Source organism: Mandrillus leucophaeus, unplaced genomic scaffold (assembly GCF_000951045.1).
Source record: "Mandrillus leucophaeus isolate KB7577 unplaced genomic scaffold, Mleu.le_1.0 Scaffold1077, whole genome shotgun sequence".
Taxonomy (NCBI): domain Eukaryota; kingdom Metazoa; phylum Chordata; class Mammalia; order Primates; family Cercopithecidae; genus Mandrillus; species Mandrillus leucophaeus.
The window spans coordinates 474878-493508 of record NW_012098954.1 but is presented as its reverse complement, the minus strand read 5'-3'; the positions used below and the strand labels follow the sequence as shown (position 1 = coordinate 493508).

Here is an 18631-nt window from a genome sequence, read left to right as displayed (position 1 = left end):
GTAAACCCGGGAGGCGGAGCTTGCAGTGAGCCGAGATCGCGCCACTGCACTCCAGCCTGGGCGACAGAGCGAGACTCCGTCTCAAAAAAAAAAAAAAAGAAAAAAACCACAAAAGACTCTTTCACTTTTATGCTCTGGAGCTGTTTCAGGAACCAAGAACAAATGGCCAAATATCTCAACAAAAGATACTCCTACTGCTCTAGTCACTTGGGAAATTGCAAGGGTTACAGAAGCTGTGAGCCAGGAACTGGACAAAAACCAAAATATATACACCATAGTATCACAGGCCACCCCCTGGTTTCAAACAGGGATCCCTTAGAGCAAAAAAGTCCATATATCTGTCAAGGATGTTTACACTTGTTACATTTATATAACACATGTATCTGCAAGAGTACAAACACAAATAAGCTTATCATCTGGAGAAGCTACTGTGGGATAGGGATAGGTTTAAAGAAACAACTAGGCCAGGCGCGGGGGCTCACGTCTGTAATCTCAGCACTTTGGGAGGCTGAGGCGGGCGGATCACCAGAGGTCAGGAGTTTGAGAACAGCCTGGCCAACATGGCGAAACCTCATCTCTACTAAAAATACAAAAATTGGCCAGGCATGATAGCGGGCACCTATAATCCCAGCTACTCGGGAGGCTGAGGCACCAGAATGGCTTGAACCCAGGAGGTGGAGGTTGCAGTGAGCCAGGATCACACCACTGCACTCCAGCCTAGATGACAAGAGACTCCGTCTCAAAAAAAAAAAAAAAAGAAAACCTAATTTGTCCTATGAAGAGGAAAAAAAAAATAGCTCAGCAGTATGAGGAATGTGAGGTATGCAAAATTTATCAGGCCCAGAGAGACGTGAGAATGAGACTTTAGTCACAGGACACACCCCCATGCCCAGGGGAAATTGTTTAAAAACATTTTTTCTTTTTTTTCTTCCTTGTAGTTTCCAGGCTAGCTAGTAAATATCTAAAGTGTTACTGCAAGTTGCACAATGTGACCCTCACCCATTATCTAACATTATATAACATGAGTTCCTGGAATCTGTGATACAAAGAACAATGTATAGCCAATCACTAATCAATGTTATTTCTGTAAACCAAAGAGTATTCCTGCCAAACAACTTTCTATCGGCCCACATCCTGTCCTGGATTTTTGGCCTTTAAAAACCTGTTTGTAACAAAGGCCAAATGGAGCTCAAATCCACTTGGATCTGGGTCTGCTGGGCAGCTGTCCTCATTATGGTGCAAGTAAATTCTTTAAAATTGTATTTTGTGCCTTAGTTTCTTCCTTTAGGTTCACAGAAGCCATTAGAAACATCTTTATCTTCTTCTACCAGCTTTTTCCCCCTTGATCTACTGTTATTTGTACCTTGTGCAGAACTATTTGGGACAGAGATCAGCTGATAGTGAGATACATTTCCTCCTCAGGCCAGTCACTTTCCATAGGTGTTACATCCTGAGGAGGCTTCAACTCAATTTCACAATACATATGATCATCAATCTGTATTATAAGACTTATTTACACAAGGGAGTTTAATCTTGCCAACAGTATTACCATACGGCAGTATGAGCATGGTACAAAAAAAATCAGTTTCGTTACAAATCAGTAAGAATTAGAGATACTTGCTCTGCCTTCCCAACAGAAATCTACCCTTCCCCATTTGTCAGCTTTAAACTGATTACTGCCCCAGGCAATTTCAGATCACATTTCTCAATGTAATCTCTGACTTCTGACTTTTTAAATTTCTCCAAATTGGGCAAAATACAGCAAATACAGGTCTTAGGGGTACTTTGCCCGAGGTTGGTGAGTTTGGTCTAGCATCAAGGTACAATCCAGCACTCTTTCACTTCGATTTTAGTGATTACAAATAACAATAATCAAGGACTTGTATATTTTGTTTGTTTCTTATTGTTTGCACTTCCCCTTATGCACCCAGTGAACCAACTCCCTGGCAGTTGGATCTATCTCCAAATTTCACTGGTAATTTTTAAGTACCTGAGCACAGCACAGTTGTGGCTCCATAGTAGGGGTGACCACTTGACCACCCAGGAGTCAAAAGTTCCTCATTCCCCATCCATTTATCCTTTTTCTTCCTAAACCATGCTTCGATGAGCCACTCTAGCTAGAGCCACTCTAGCAAATCCCAATCCTGACATCTGAGGATACAGAAAAAAACCAACTCAGTTTCTCCTACTATTCTCTCACAACACAGAATGTTTCTGTGATATGTGTGAGGGCTTTCCCCACACACTAAGCAAGCAATAATTTCTGCAGCAGACACTTGGCTAAATGTCCTGTAATTCAATTCAATTCTATCCTGGAGACATCAGATGCCACAGGTTAAGGGCTCAGTCCCACAAGACTGCCCTCCTCCCACTTCGGATGCCAACTGCAAGCCCTAGGTTGTTTTAACTGCTTCTGACCTGGCAGCTCTAGAGGTTCCCACAAGCCCCTCCCTTGGGTTCAATTAATTTCCTAGAGCAGGTAACAGAACTCAAGAAATATTTTATTTACATTTACCAGTTTTAATAAAGGATATTACAAAGGATACAGATGAAGAGACGTATAGTGCAAAACATAGAAAAGCACACAGCTTCAATGCCCTCTCCAGGCATGCCACCTTCCAGCAACCTCAGCTACCCAGCTCACCGACCTCTGTCCTTGTGGGTTTTCACGAGGCTTCATTATATAGGTATGACTGATTAAACCACTAGCCATTGGTGAACAACTTAACTTTCAGCCCCTCTCCCCACCACCCTCTAATCACACCTTGGTCTCTCCACTGACTAGCTCCCACCCCGAAGCTACCTAAAGGTGGCCAGCCACCAGTCAACTCATTAGCATACGAAAAGATACTTAACACTTTGGGGATTCCAAGGATTTTTTAGGAGTTCTATGCCAGGAGAGGGAAGGAAAACCAAATATACACTTCCTAATATCACAAGGAGCATTAAGCAATGCTTCTGGGTACTGCCGAATTGGAGTGGCAGCTAACATTACTGAAGTGGGAAAGGCTAGGTAAGTTTCCAAACTAATTCCCAGGAGTCACTAAATGACACAGGGGTCCCAACCTGCCTTCCCATTTTAACTATGAACTCCTAGTAGGTGAGATAAGCTTCTTCCACTGACATTAAATCTGTTAAAATGTCACAGACATCAATGCAAATAACAGAATAGTGTGCTGTATGAATCCTGAGGTTTTTATTGCTGTAGTGCAATTAGAAATGGAGAAGGGGGCCAGCCGTGGTGGCTCATGCCTGTAATCCCAGCACTTTGGGAGGCTGAGGCGGGTGGATCACTTGAGGTCAGGAGTTTGAGACAAGTCTGGCCAACAAATCCCGCCTTTACTAAAAAATACAAAAAAATTAGCCAGGTGTGGTGACGGGCACCTGTAATCTCAGCTACTGGTGAGGCTGAGGCAGAAGAATTGCTTGAACCCAGGAGGTGGAGCTTGCAGTGAGCCAAGATCGCACTACTGCACACCAGCCTGGGCGACAGAGTGAGACTCCATCAAAAAAAAAAAAAAAAAAAAAAAGACAAAGTGATGATTAAAATACTAGCCAGATGCAGTGGCTCATGCCTGTAATCCCAACAGCCTCCTTTGGGAGGCTGAGACAGGATGACAGCTTGAGCCTAGGATGGGCAACATATGGAAATCCCATCCTTACAAAAAAAACATCAAAAAATTAATTGGGAATAGTAGGAGGCTGAGGTTGAACCCAGAATGTCAAGGCTGCAGGGAGTCATGATTGTGCCACTGCAGTCCAGCCTGGACAAAAGACAGCCTTAAAAAAAAAAGATTAAAGCACTACTATTTCTGACACGGTAAAAACTACCCAGGGACCAAAACACCAGCTATAGTTGGGTTTAGACAGGCCTATGGCTCAAGGTTATTATCAACATTAACTCGGCAGTTTTTGAGATTAAACAAACTCCACCGGCCTGGCCTGGAAATAAAACATCTAACACTGTATTCATCAAAAAAGCAACATTTAAAAATCTAAAGCCAATCTATCTGTAAACTGGGGACTGTGTGAAATCAATTCAAATTTTCAACATAATTCAGTATACCCAAAGACTCATTCCCACAACCAAAACTCCCTTCTAAGTCCACAAAAGTACTCACAGAAATGGAAGCAGTAGGATCCAACTGATATTTAGCTGCAATGCCAAAACGAGTGCAGTTGGTACCTGATGTCCAAGCAAGGTTTACTGAAGTGTCAAGATCTTCACATACTTTCTGATAAATTGATCCTCCAAATTCCGTCCCATCATTCCTATAAGATATTTTAAATTAGTAGATCTAGAATAGACAATGTAATAATGTCTAAGGCACAGGCTGATTTGTAGCATTACATTTAAATAAAAACCACAGCTCAAGTGGGTCTTTAGTGTTCCACTGAAAACTTGCAAGTTTTAACGGGTTTTTTACCCCAACCCATACCCATACAGGGACTGGTAAAATGAACCATAGAATATCCATTCAGTGGAATTATCACACTGTATTAAACATACAAGAGATTCCCATACAGTCTTTCGGTTATGTATTTCATACACACATATATATACACACACATATAAAAAGGTGAACCACCACAACGTTAACAAAGATTATATACCTAGCTGGCATGATTATGAGAAATGTAGGTTTTCTTCTTTGTGCTTGTTATTTACCAATGAATTTTTACAATGGAAAGAAAAACATTTTAAGTACTTTTCATGTATCTATCTAGTTTGGGCTTAGGTAAAAACACCAGGCTGGATGTAGTGGCTCACGCCTATAATCCCAACACTTTAGGTGGAGGCAGGAGGATCGCTTGAGGTCAGGAGTTTGAGACAAGCCTGGGCAACATAGCAAGACCCCATCTCTATAAAAATAATTAAAAACAAACAAAAAAACATCAGCAGCAGCTGGGCACAGTGGCTCACGCCTGTAATCCCAGCAATTTGGGAGGTGGGCAGATCAAGAGGTCAGGAGTTCCAGACCAGCCTCACCAGCATGGTGAAACTCCGTCTCTACCAAAATACAAAAATTAGCCGGGCGTGGTGGCATGCGCCTGTAGTCCCAGCTACTTGGGAGGCTGAGGCAGGAGAACTGTTTGAACCCGGGAGGTGGATGTTGCAGTGAGCTGAGATCACCACAGAGCAACTCTGTCTCAACAACAAAAAAAAAAAAGAAAGAAAAAAAAAACCCAACAACAAAACGCCATACATTTTAGGCAATCCTATCACGTCAGCATCCCACACATCTTTTAAAATGAATATACTGGTAGCAGTCTGCCAATATCTAATGCCTCGTGTAAAACTACAAAGTGCATTAAACCCCATATAAAATGAACATTTACTCTCTCAGCACCAAAGGTCAGATTGACATTCTTTTACTATAAGCTTTCAAGGAGCACCCTAGAAATGACCAAGAATGATTTTGTTTTTAAATGTTAAGAGAAATCCTTTAGGGTGCACCCAGATCAATAAGAGATGACAGACATCAAAATCATCCTCTGAGGGCCTACATCACAGTATCCTATGAAAGAAATACTTACACATTAGTGTGTAGCTGGAAGTCCCCAGTCCTGTAGCCCACTGCAAAGTTATTCCTTGTCAGCTTTGATTTGGCACTGTCAAAGGTCATCTGGTACCCAGCAAGCCAGCCCTCATAACCAAAGACAGCTGAACCATGGATTGCAGGTCCAGCAAAATCAAAGTCAACATCACAACCAAGGTTTATACACTCCCTCTTGTAAGAGGACTTGATTTTACCACTTTTCTTTCTGGAAAAAGAACAAACTGACGTCACTGGGAAAAACGTACACACACTTATGCACAAAAGAGCACAAAACAGACTTAAAGGAACTGCAGTATGACCAGGGAGTAAAAGCCAGCAATACAATAACCGAGTAAAAAAATCATCTCAATGAACTACAAGACAAGGACACGAGGCAACTGGACGGCCATCTACAACTGCTTTGCAGAATTAACAATCATTCACAAAAGCCTGCTAGAAACACATTAATTGCCCAAGTTAGTGCAACAACGAAGAGACAAATATTTGAAGGCAAGCCAATGATAGCAACCATAGTATTCTAAAAGCAGATATAGGCCAGGCATGGTGGCTCCCGCCTGAAATCTCAGCACTGTGGGAGGCTGAGGCGGGTGGATCACCTAAGATCAGGAGTTCAAGACCAGCCTGGCCAGCATGGTGAAACCCCATCTCTACTAAAAATACAAAAAAAAAAATTAGCCAGGCATAGTGGCACATGCCTGTAATCCCAGCTACTCGGAGGGCTGAGGCAAGAGAATCACTTGAACCCAGCAGGCAAGGGTTGCAGTGAGCCAAGATCGCACCATTGCAGTCCAGCCTGGGTGACAGAGAATAAATAAATAGGCTGGGAGCGGTGGCTCACACCTGTAATCCCAGCACTCTGGGAGGCCACAGCAGGCAGATCACAAAGTCAGGAGTTCAAGACCAGCCTGACCAACATGGTGAAACCCTGTCTCTACCAAAAATACAAAAATTAGGCGGGCGTGGTGGCACACCGCCTGTAATCTCAGCTACTCAGGAGGCTGAGGCAGGAGAATCACTTGAACCCAGGAGGCGGAGGCTGCAGTGAGCCAAGATCATGCCACTACACTCCAGCCTGGGTGACAGAGTGAGACTCTGTCTCAAATAAAAATAAAAATTAAAATAAATAAAATAAAACAAAACAAAACAAAATAAAATAAAATAGATGCAATAAAATATGGGAAAAAAAAAATGGCCAGGCACGGTGACTCATGTCTGTAATCCCACCATTTTGGGAGACCAACGCATCACCTGAGGTCATTAGTTCCAGAACAGCCTGGCCAACATGGCGAAACCCTACCTCTACTAAAAATACAAAAATTAGCTGGGCATGGTGGCGTGCGCCTGTAGTCCCTGCTACTCAGGGAGGCTGAGGCAGAAGAATCGCTTGAACCTGGGAGGTGGAGGTTGCAGTGAGCCAAGATGATGCCACCGCATTCCAGTCTGGGTGACACAGAGAAGATTCCATCCCAAATAAATAAATAAAAGCAGATACAGAGATTTCACCACCACAAGGTAGCTTAATAAGCTATCAAACAGTAAAGGTACACCTTTTCTAAATACACAAAAGAGAAATGCTTTTAAATGTAATACAGATAAAAATGTCTGTGCTTACCCTGTGTTTGGTGAGAAGGTAGTATCAAATGTCAGTTTCAAACCTTGACAAATCTATTTTGAAAGAAAAGTAATTTGCTTTCCTTTTTTGAAATACAAAAATAATTAATAAAATTAACACTAAAATTTTCAAAATGTTACCTGGTCTTCAATTGCGATTTCTGTTCCCAGAGTGTTATCAGTGTTCCACTTTTCTGTGAAAGTCAGACCATACTCACACCACTTGTATTTGGTCTCCAAGGTCCCAGTAACTTTACCAGTGTCTGTATTAGATGAACCAGACGTTGAAAATTCCTAACAAGACAATCAATAACTTCATGAACATTCTCATAAGCCTAGAATTCATCACTAACTTACAAACACACACACACACACAACCCGCTGAAACATTTGGTAAACTCATGAATCCTCCTTTTTCTAGCTTCCTGAACACTCGTATCCCTCTGCACTGTGCTACTCTCTGAAGCTTATATAAGAGTGACAAGCCTTTGAGCAACTGACTGCCACTTCACATACGGCTGACACTTCTAATCAATCACAAGTTCATCTGTAGTGAATTCTCAAGTGAACAAACTGTACACCCTTTTTTTTTTTTTTTGAGACCGAGTCCCGCTCTGTCGCCACGCTGGAATGCAGTGGCATGATCTCGGCTTACTGCAACCTCCGCCTTCCAGGTTCAAGTGATTCTCCTGCCTCAGTCTCCCAAGTAGCTGGGATTACAGATGCCCGCCACCACGCCCAGCTGATTTTTGTATTTTTAGTACAGATGGGGTTTCACCATGTTGGCCAGGCTGGTCTCCCAACTCCTGACCTCAGGTGATCCACCACCTTGGCCTCCCAAAGTGCTGGGATTACAAATGTGAACCACCGCACCCGGCCAACTGTACATCTTTTAAGGAAGGTTTTGCTAAGGTGATTTTATTTGGGATTCAAAAGTCAGCGGGAAACTGAGAGTGGCGGCTCACGCCTATGATCCCAGCACTTAGAGACCAGCCTGGGCAACATAGCAAGACGCCATCTCTACAAAAATTAAGAAACCAGCTCAGCGTGGTGGTGTGCGCCTGTAGTCCCAGCTACTCAGGAGGCCAAGGTGGGAAGATTGCTTGAGCCTGGGAGGTCCAAGCTGCAGTGAGCCATAATCCTACCATTGCACTCAGCATGGGTGACACAGTGAGACCCTGTCTAAAAATAATAATGTGCCAATCCCTGGTTGCACACGAACTGAAAAAGAAAAAATATGGAGGGCTTATCTGAATTTTTGTTTGTTTGTTTGAGACAGCATCTTGCCTCTGTCACCCAAGCTGGAGCACAGTGGTGTGATCACAGCTCACTGCAGCCTCAACCTCCCAGGCTCAAGTGATCCACATACCTCAGCCTCCTGAGTAGCTGGGATCACAAGCATCACCACGCCATGCCTAAGGAAGACAGCTGATGTGAAAATAATAAAGAGACTACAGCCAGAAATTGTGATATCTGCAGAGTGAGAAATATCAAAAACTGTATCAACAGGAGGAAAGGGCAGTCATCCTTCTCTCAGAAAACAGAACATTTGTATAACTATTGCTGTGCTGATAGAGACAAATCCTCAGGTCTTATATATACTCTCCTAAATTAGATCCTTTCATTAACAGGAATTTCAAGTCAAAGCATAACCCTCAATACCTACACTAAAAAGCACTGGATTGGCTGGGCACGGTGGGTCACACCTGTAATCCCAGCACTTCAGGAGGCTGAGGCGGGACGATCACTTGAGGTAGGGAGTTTGAGACCAGCCTAGCCAAAATGGTGAAACCCCATCTCTACTAAACATACAAAAATTAGCCAGGCATGGTGGTGCATCCCTGTAATCCCAGCACTCAGGAGTCTGAGGCAGGAGAATCACTTGAACTTGAGAGCCTGAGGTTGCAGTGAGCCAAGATGGTGCCACGGCACACTAACTTGGTGACGGAGTGAGTGAGACTCCATCTCCAATTAAAAAAAAAAAAAGCATTAGATTGGCCAGGCATGGTGGCTCACGCGTGTAATCCTAGCACTTTGGGAGGCCGAGGCGGGCAGATCACGAGGTCAGGAGATCGAGACCATCCTAGCTAACACGGTGAAACCCCATCTCTATTAAAATACAAAAAATTAGCTGCGGGTGGGGGTGGGCACCTGTAGGCAGAAGAATGGTATGAACTCAGGAGGCAGAGCTTGCAGTGAGCTGAGATCGCGCCACTGTACTCCAACCTGGGCGACAGAGCAAGACTCCATCTCAAAAAAAAAAAAAAACCATTGGATCCTGTTAGGAAAGAACACTGGACATAAAAATTGGGAGTTCTGATGTCCAGTTCTTCATGTCATTTACTAAACGCATCACACTGGGCAGGACACATTTTTTGGTTTTTTTTTTTTTTTGGAGACAGGGTCTCACTGTCGCCCAGGTTGGAGTACAGTGCCACAGGCACGGCTCACTGCAGCCTCAAACTCCTGGGCTGAAGTGAAGCGATCCTGCTATCTCAGCCTCCCAAGTAGCTGGGACTTCAGGTGCCCACCAACAAGCACAGCAAATTTTTTAATTTTTTGGTAGAGACAGGGTCTCGCTATGTTGCCCAGGTTAGTCTCAGAACTCCTGGGCTCAAGTGATCCTCCTGCCTTGGCCTCCCAAAGCGCTGGGATTACAGGAATGAGCCACTGTGACCAGCCTCACTTACCTTTTTTGGGTCTGTTTCTGCAACTATAATTACAAAGCTTACCTCCAGATGATTAAATTGAACTGACACTGTGAAAGTTTGTACATTTTCATATGCTCCACAGAAAACGAAAGCATTATTAAAACAATATATATGGAACAGGTTCTTCTAGCAGATAGTTTGAACGGGGAATGTGTGAGTAGCTATTTTTAATCCTGAATGACATTAATGACTCTTGGGGCCCCACCCACTGCCATCCATCAGCCCACAGATCAAGAGCCAGCCTATATACACATGCCACGGAAGTCTCAAGAAACAAAGCCAATACCACCCTGTGGGACCAGAGTTGGGCCAGATTACAGCTCATGCCCTTTACCACCAGACAGTTTGGCTTCTACATTCTGGGGTGGCCTCAGTAGCTTTGCAGTTCAGGTAAGAAAACAGAGCCAGGTATTAATGGGACTTATCCGGGGCCAGAGACAAACTACAGGATCAATACCACGGCTGTTCAATTACATGTATTAAATGTGAGTAAAAACATGCTACACCTAATCCAGCTCCTATACATCCTTCATGCTCTTAAACCTACTTCCATAAAACTTTCCCTAACCCCATACACAATAATCTATTCTTTTCCAACAAAGATTTGGTTTATCAAACAATCTAGTATTTGATATTATCTCAGTATTCTCAGTTTATTTTATCTCTCCAACTAGAAAGTAAGCTTTTTAAACACGAGGACTGAGTCTTTTTTAGAAGGCCCTTTGTGTTTCAACAAATACGGTAGGGGCCTCAATAGACTAACAATAGGAACATTAAAAAACACACTAAATCACTGCGCTGTAGCCTGTTAACTTGGCCAAATAAGTCATTCAATCATAACTAAACACCTAGGCTTCCTTTCAGACCAAAGAAAACAAGTGACAGATATGATCAATGTAAAACCCCAGAAATCCAACAGGCCTAGGCTTTTAAACAACTATAGGCCAAGCACTGTGGCTCACGCCTGTAATCCCAGCACTTTGGGATCACTTGAGGTCAGGAGTTTGAGACCAGACTGGCCAACATGGCAAAACCCTGTTTCTACTAAAAATCCAAGAATTAGCAGGGCATGGTGGCGAGCACCTGTAATCCCAGCTACTTGGGAGGCTCAGGTTGAGGCAGGAGAATCGCTTGAACCTGGGAGGTGGAGGTTGCAGTGAGCTGAGATCATGCCACTGCATTCCAGCCTGGGCGACAGAGCAAGACTGCGTCTCGGGGGTAAAAAAAAAAACAAAAACAAAAACAAAGAAAGAAACCACAATACGATTAATTTAAATAAATATCAGTTGCATGCACTACCTCAAAAATGTCTATACAGGCCGGGCGTGGTGGTTCATGCCTGTAATCCCAGCACTTTGGGAGCCTGAGGCGGGCAGATCACGAGGTCAGGAGATCGAGACCATCCTGGCTAACATGGTGAAACCCCATCTCTACTAAAAACACAAAAAAATTAGACGGGTGTGGTGGTGGCCAGTGCCTGTAGTTCCAGCTACTCAGGAGGCTGAGGCAAGAGAATGGCGTGAACCTGGGAGGTGGAGCTTGCAGTGAGCCGAGATCATGCCACTGCACTCCAGCCTGGGTGACAGTGCGAGACTCGGTCTCAAAAAAAAAAAAAAAGTCTCTCTCTCTCTATATATACACACACACACACACATATCAAAATAACCTATAGTATTCTAATATGCACACACTTATACCCACCCCGAAATAATCTCAAAACAAAAATTTTTAGAGTAAAAAAAATTGCACAAAGTAAAATTTTACTAGCTGGGCATGGTGGCTCACATCTGTAATCCCAGCACTTTGGGAGGTCAATCCAAGGCAGATGGATCACTTGAGCTCAGGAATTCAAGACCAGCCTGGGCAACACGGCAAAACGTCACCTCTAGAAAAACTATAAAAAATACTCAGGCATGATGATAGGGCCTATACTCCCAGATGCTTGGGCGGCTGACGTGGGAAGATTGCTTGAGGCTGCAGTGAGCTGAGATTGTGCCACTGCACTCCAGTCTGGGCAACAGAGTGAGACCCTGTCTCAAAGAAAGTTAAATTTTACTTTATCCCCTTTGTAACAGTTCACTCAACTATCAAGTCACCAAAATACTAGAATATTAACCTCTTTAAAAAATATTCTTGGCCAGGCACAGTGGCTCACGCCTATAATCCCAGCACTTTGGGAGGCTGAGGCGGGCGGATCAAAAGGTTAGGAGTTCAAGACCAGCCTGACCAACATAGTGAAACCCTGTCTCTACTAAAAATACAAAAATTAGCTGGGCATGGTAGCAGGCACCTATAGTCCCAGCTACTCGGGAGGCTGAGGCAAGAGAATGGCATGAACCTGGGAGGTGGTGGTTGCAGTGAGCCAAGTCACATCACTGCACTCCAGCCTGGGCAACAGAGTGAGACTCCACCTCAAAAAAAAAAAAAAAAAGTCTTGGCCGGGCATGGTGACTCACACCTGTAATCCCAGCACTCTCCGGGGCCGAGGTGGGTGGATCACCTGAGGTCTAGAGTTGGAGACCAGCCTGGCCAACATGGTGAAACCCCAGTTCTACTAAAAATATGAAAATCAGTCAGGCAGGGTGGTGGGCACCTGTAATTCCAGCCACTAGAGAGGCTGAGGCAGGAGAAACACCTGAACTCAAGAGGCAGAGGTTGCAGTGAGCCACGATCACACCACTGCACTCCAGTCTAAGTGACAGAGTGAGACTCCATCTCAAAAAAAAAAAAATTCAGATCAGGACTCCCTAAACTCACAAAACACATGTGGAAATCTTCTCCAGGGAGAACTGCGAGAAAATGGACATTATATAAATGATTAGTACACATTATATAAATGATTAAAGAGTTCCTGATAATTTTATGCCCATAACTGACGAGCACTGTTGACAAAGGGTTACAAAAAAGTCTCACGGGTTCCCTGCCTTCAAATGTGTAATCTTACTGAGTAAAGAATACCACCTGACTGGTCTTTCCTAAGTTCCTTGTGCATACATAACACGACAAAAGACCACATGAAAATCATAAATCACGTTCAAGACCAAAATAAATCAGGTTACAAGCAAATCTCTTAAAGTTAACTTCCGCCTCTTCTTTAAGACAAAACAGGTAGACATCTTTCAGTTATGACCATTTTACGAGTTGAAAAATTATAAAGGTTCAATAGAACTTATTCAACAGTAACACTCACCACGCCACTGCAAGACTTTGTTTTCACATCCAGTTTCACCAACCCAAAACCTTCAACAAATAGAGAGCAAAAGAAACAAAATGATTATTTTGTATGAAAGATGCATAGCAATTGTTGACTATACATAAAAAACAAAAAGATTCCACATACTCAGAGGTGGATAAAAATGTGTTAATATACAATATTTAAATGAAACTGTTACAAATTCATCTTTTGTAAACTGGTTTATAAAGGGCAGAATTATTCCTATGATGCTTTGTCTAGTTTTTTGGTAGCTGGTACACAAAAGAACGCTTTCAAACTATTCTTTTTTTTTTTTGAGACAGGGTCTCACTCTGCCGCCCAGGCTGGAGTGCAATGGCACGATCTCGGCTCACTGCAACCTCCGCCTCCCACGTTCCAGCGATTCTCCTGCCTCAGCCTCCCGAGTAGTTGGGACTACAGGTGCGTGCCACCACACCCGGCTAATTTTTTGTATTTTTAGTAGAGATGGGGTTTCACCGTGTTAGCCAGGATGGTGTCGATCTCCTGACCTCATGATCTGCCCACCTCCGCCTCCGAAAGTGCTGGGATTACACACATGAGCAAACACGCCCAGCCCCCAAACTATTCTTAAACTTAAATATTAGATTTAAAAATCATTCAATTTAAATCTCAGAATAGCTAATAACTTATCATGATATGGCTGGGTGCGGTGGCTCATGCCTGGAATCCTAGCACTTCAGGAAGTTAAGGCGGTGGATTACTTGAGATCAGGAGTTCAAAACCAGCCTGGCCAACATGGTGAAACCTCATCTCTACTAAAAATGCAAAAAAAAAAAGCCAGGCATGGTGGTGCGTGCCTGTAATCCCAGTTACCAGAGAGGCTGAGGCAGGAGAATTGCTGGAACCCAGGAGGCAGAGGCTACAGTGAGCCAAGACCACGCCACTGCACTCCAGCCTGGGCAACAGAGTGAGACTCTGTCTCAAAAAAACACACACACACGCAAAAACCAATTTATCATAATACAGCAATGGGGTATTTCCAACAATCTAAATAAAGGGGGGGATGGTATGGAACAAAATCTTTAAGAAAACTCAAATTTACCTGAAAAAGTTCATAACTCTGGAAAGTACTAGGAGTCACCACAAAAGCAAAACAGTAATATATCATAACTCTAGTAAACCAAGACCTAAGCTATAACTGAAAAAAATTAAAGCACAAGTCGCTTTTTCTTAAAGGCTCAAATCCTCTTAACCACAGTTTTAAAAAATTTTGGGAAATTGGGGGAGGGGGATGTAGATTGTAAAAGAACTATTTTCACAGAAGTTTAATGTAAGCATCTTAAGTTTCTAACAGAAGAATTAAAACAAGGCTGGGCACAGTGGTTCATGCCTATAATGTAATCCAACCAGGCTTTGAGAGGCCACTGTGTTTACTGGGTAACACAGTGAGACGCCACCTCTACGAAAAATAAAAAAAATTAGCCAAGTGTGGCAGAGTGTGCCTGTAGTCCCGGCTACTTGGGACTTGGGAGGCTGAGGAAAGATGATCGCTTGAGTCCAGGAGGTCCAGGCTGCAGTGAGGTATGATCGTGCCACTGCATCCAGCCTGGGCAACAGGCTCAAAAAAATAAGTAAGTCTAAATTTAAAGCAGCAAGATATTTACAATTTGCAATGATTAATCTGATTTCACTAAGCAATCCAAACATACATTTTCACTCTTTATCTAACACGTTTTAAAAATAAGGTTCTTACCAAATCCTTTGTTGAAAATATCTCTGGCAGCTTTGCCAAGGTCAGCATATGATGGAGGAATACACATTGCTGGTAGAAAAAAAATTCCAGTATTAATGTCTCTATTCTCCCATCTTCTATCCAAGAATTAGAGTATGACCCACTGCTGATATTAAAATTCAAGCAATCCCATTTGTTGGAATTATGTTTTTTATCTGGTCAGGAGCTACACTAAAACTATAACGACCTATAAAGGAGATACCACCAACGAATTATTTCTAAAATAGATAACCATGGTTATACAAACTTGGGAAATTCGTTCCAAAATAGAAAAAACAGTCTATTACCTACAGCCTCACTTCCTAGGACTGGACAGGTACAAAGAAACAAGTATTTGTGTGCATGGATATGTATCTGCTAAAATTCACTGAGATGAGCTGACTGAACTAAATTAGATAAAATCAAAACCTAAGACTAGGCCCTGTCCCTGATATGTCGTTTAATATCTTCGCTGAGGTGAAAACCAACATCCTGGAGTGGGAAGAGAACTTAATACTCTGGGAATTTAAATATTGAAACTTTGAAAAAATACTGCCATCTGTGTTTCATTCAAATGTCTGTATCAACTAAATATCAAATGGCGCTTCAAACTTACTAATATGACTCTCAAGTCCTTAGCCAATGCTGTGCTGCTTAAGGGCAGGCAATCTGAGCTCCTTACACCAGCTCATTCATTCCACAAAGCACGTCCACGCCCTTAGGAGCACATGTAATGACCTTGTGCTCTCACAAGGACTGCTACTTCCTCTAGAAGAGTGACTGATCCCATCCTCCAAAGCAGAATCCCCAATTAATAACTTTTACTTCTGTACGTCAAAGACACGTACAAAAGCTGAAAGTCCATGCGGCCACAGACCAACTCCCCGGGCCTTGTTCCCCTATTTGAAATCCAGCAGTCCAGCCCCTCCTCGGCAGAGGTGGTCAGACGGTAAGGCGACCACCAAAAGCAGCCGAATTTCCAAGTCCTCGGAAAGACACAGGGAAACAAACTGCGGGTTTCTGGTCGACAGGCTTCGACTCCCCGCCGCCCCATCCGGCAGAGATCCCTGCTCTACTTACGCCGCGCGCAAGTCTGTCCGTAGGTCGCCATGGCGAGGCCGTGGGAAGAGGGGAATCTGCGGGAGGGACAAGAAGTGCGGTCAGCTGGGGTCAAAGGGCCAAAGGGAGGTCCCGGGCAGAGAGGGGCGAGGGGCCGCGGGGCAGCGCGGCCATCTTAGGAAGCCAGGGCCGACCCCAAGTCCGGCGCAGGCCTCCCGCTTGGCCGAAGCGGCCTAGGCCCCTGGGTCGGCGTGAGGCGGGCGCGGCGGTACCTGGTGGTCTCCTGAGGGGGGCCGCAGCCACCGCTCCGCTAGCTGCTGAAGCCGCTCGTCACGCTCACTGTCCGGCTGCAGCTGCAGCGGCTGGAGGGCGAAGTGAAGGAGACACCGTTCCGCCCGCCGCAACCCTGTCCTCTCCCAGCCAGGACCCCGTCGCTGCCCCCGGGGCTGTCCGCCGCGCCTGTGCCCGCAGCGCAGCCCGCTGCCAACTCCAACCTGCTCCGGAGCGGCCACGTGGACCGACAGCGCCACGGTCCTGCAGGTGGGCTGCCTCGGTCCGTCGATGGGGATCGGGAAGGCAGAAGCTGCTGGGCCTTGAATCAGGCAGCTATCCGGGCAGCCTCAGAGGCGAGGGGGCGGGGAACGGCGAAGGCAGCGCGCTGCCGCCCGCCCGGGAGGGGGATGGGGCGGAGGCCCCGCGCGAACGCGTCACGGACGGGGCGGGGCGTCGGCGCGTGGCCGGGGCGATAGGGCGCGGCTGCGCACCACCGGGGTCACGTACATCTCTCCTACTCCCCTTACACGCTGGTGCGGGTCCGCCCCAGAAACAAACCCCTGCATAGGGCGCCTGCGGGGAGTCGGCTGAGCGTTACCCACGTCCACCCTAAGCTAGCGCAGCCTGCGCTTCTGAGGGACAGCTTCTCTTTCCCAACCCAGTGAGAACGAGTGGGACACAGGAGCGCCACCTCCAGCCCCTCGCGCTCTTCTGCCCTCTTTTCCCACCTTGGTGTGACTGCCTTGCTGTGCCGGGCTGTGTGCGTGAGAGGTTTTTCGGGACTGCCTCTCCCTGAACAAATGTGAGCTGGTCCCAGCGTGCCCCACCCATTTCTACTCCGCCTTAGGCTTTCTCTTCCGCGGCTCCTCCCCACTCAGGCATGTCACTGCCTCACACCCGCACGGAGCCGGAGCTTGGCGAGACAAGCCCGCCCCGGGTCCAACTTCCTCTGGATTATGGGCCTGGAGAAAATGTGGTATCATCCTGAGCAGGCGTTAGAATGCTGCACACCCAAGTTCCCCGGGTGTGCAGGAAGGGTGACAGAGCTGTTAGATAAAATGTTAGATAAACTATAGGAAGCCGTTAGTTTGGACTGAGCTCCTGCATTAGGCGCATCAAACCAAACCAAAATGGGGTGGTTCATGCTGAAGCTCCAAACTACCACGCCAAAGCTAGGATATTTGCAAGAAATCAGGAGAGAAACAGATGCTAACCAGATCCCCAAACAGGCTGGGCGCGGTGGCTCACATCTGAAATACCAGCACTTTTGGATGCCAAGGTGGGCGGATCGCCTGAGCTCAGGAGTTCCAGACCAGCTTAGGCACAGTGATACCCTGTCTCTACCAAAAAAAAAAAAAAAAAATGCCGGGCGTGGTGGTAGGCGCCTGTAGTCCCAGCTCCTTGGGAAGCTGAGGAGGGAGGATTGCTTGAGCCTGGGAGGTTGAGGCTGTAGTAAGGTTAGATGGGGCCACTACTGCACTCCAGCCTGCCCACTGGAGCAAGACCCTGTCTCAAACAAAAATCCCCAAACAGGCCAGTTTTAGCTGACGTAAAGAAGTCCCATGTTGTTTAACCTTTACAAGAAAAGTGACTTTCTACCGACTAATCCACGTTTTGTTTCTGCTTTCCTTGGCCCTTTTCTGTCTGTAATATCAACTTCCTCTTCTCATTGGAACATTCATTCCATTTTATAGAATGAAGCGTTGCCCAATTGTAGAATTGGAACTAAAAGCCAATTAAGATGTGTAAACTAAATTTGTTGTAATTTTTTCTTTTAACAGAACCAAAGGAAGAAAAAAAAATGAGCAGTCTAATGATATAGAGCAGTCATCTATCTCAGTAATTTAGCCAGTCTACCTCAGTTTTTGTTTTGTTTTTGGTTTTTTGGGGTTTTTTTTTTTTTTTGGTTTGGTTTTTGTTTTTGAGATGGAGTCTCGCTCTGTCACCCAGGCTGGAGTGCAGTGGTGCTCTCTCGGCTCACTGCAAGCTCTGCCTCCGGGGTTCACGCCATTCTCCTGCCTCAGCCTCTAGAGTGGCTGGGACCACAGGCGACCGCTACCACGCCCAGCTAGTTTTTTGTATTTTTAGTAGAGATGAGGTTTCACTGTGTTAGCCAGTATGGTCTCGATCTCCTGACCTTGTGATCTGCCTGCTGCAGCCTTCCAGGGTGCTGGGATTACAGGCGTGAGCCACCGCACTCGGCCTACCTCAGTTTTTTAATTATAAAATGACAAATGAAACGAAGTGATCTTTAGTAGCTATCAGCCATAGTCTCTGAGCAAAGCCTTTTCCCCCTTGACTTTCTCTAGCTCTGAAAGCGATGTCTGCTCAAATGCTCTCAAGGTTCTACCCTCCTCCTAAACCAGAAAAGGATGGCTAGATGGGCTTCTACAGTTCAAAACCCAGGTTAAAGCTGCAGCCTGGAAGATTTCCCTCCCATGAGCAAGCCCAGCCAGCTGTCTTGCCTGGT

General features: G+C 45.2%; 1 protein-coding gene across 5 annotated transcripts in view; it reads right to left on the bottom strand.

The window, feature by feature from the left end:
* Positions 1–16957, bottom strand: part of VDAC2 (voltage-dependent anion channel 2) — a 26130-nt gene extending 9173 nt beyond the window's left edge. Inside the window, exons 1-9 of one of the 5 annotated variants that reach the window (XM_011986092.1) lie at positions 16161–16957; positions 15910–15965; positions 14812–14880; positions 13074–13123; positions 8542–8645; positions 7314–7466; positions 7174–7226; positions 5539–5766; positions 4122–4272 (exon numbers count right to left, since the gene is read on the bottom strand). In XM_011986092.1, the coding sequence (XP_011841482.1) occupies positions 4122–4272; positions 5539–5766; positions 7174–7226; positions 7314–7466; positions 8542–8574 (618 nt within the window). In that variant the 5' untranslated portion in view covers positions 8575–8645; positions 13074–13123; positions 14812–14880; positions 15910–15965; positions 16161–16957. Of the gene's footprint in view, positions 1–40; positions 45–4121; positions 4273–5538; positions 5767–7173; positions 7227–7313; positions 7467–8541; positions 8646–13073; positions 13124–14811; positions 14881–15909; positions 15966–16160 lie in introns of all 5 variants that reach the window. The other 4 variants (XM_011986108.1, XM_011986099.1, XM_011986079.1 and 1 more) reach the window with 4 other exon arrangements.
* Positions 16958–18631: the final 1674 nt, after the last annotated feature.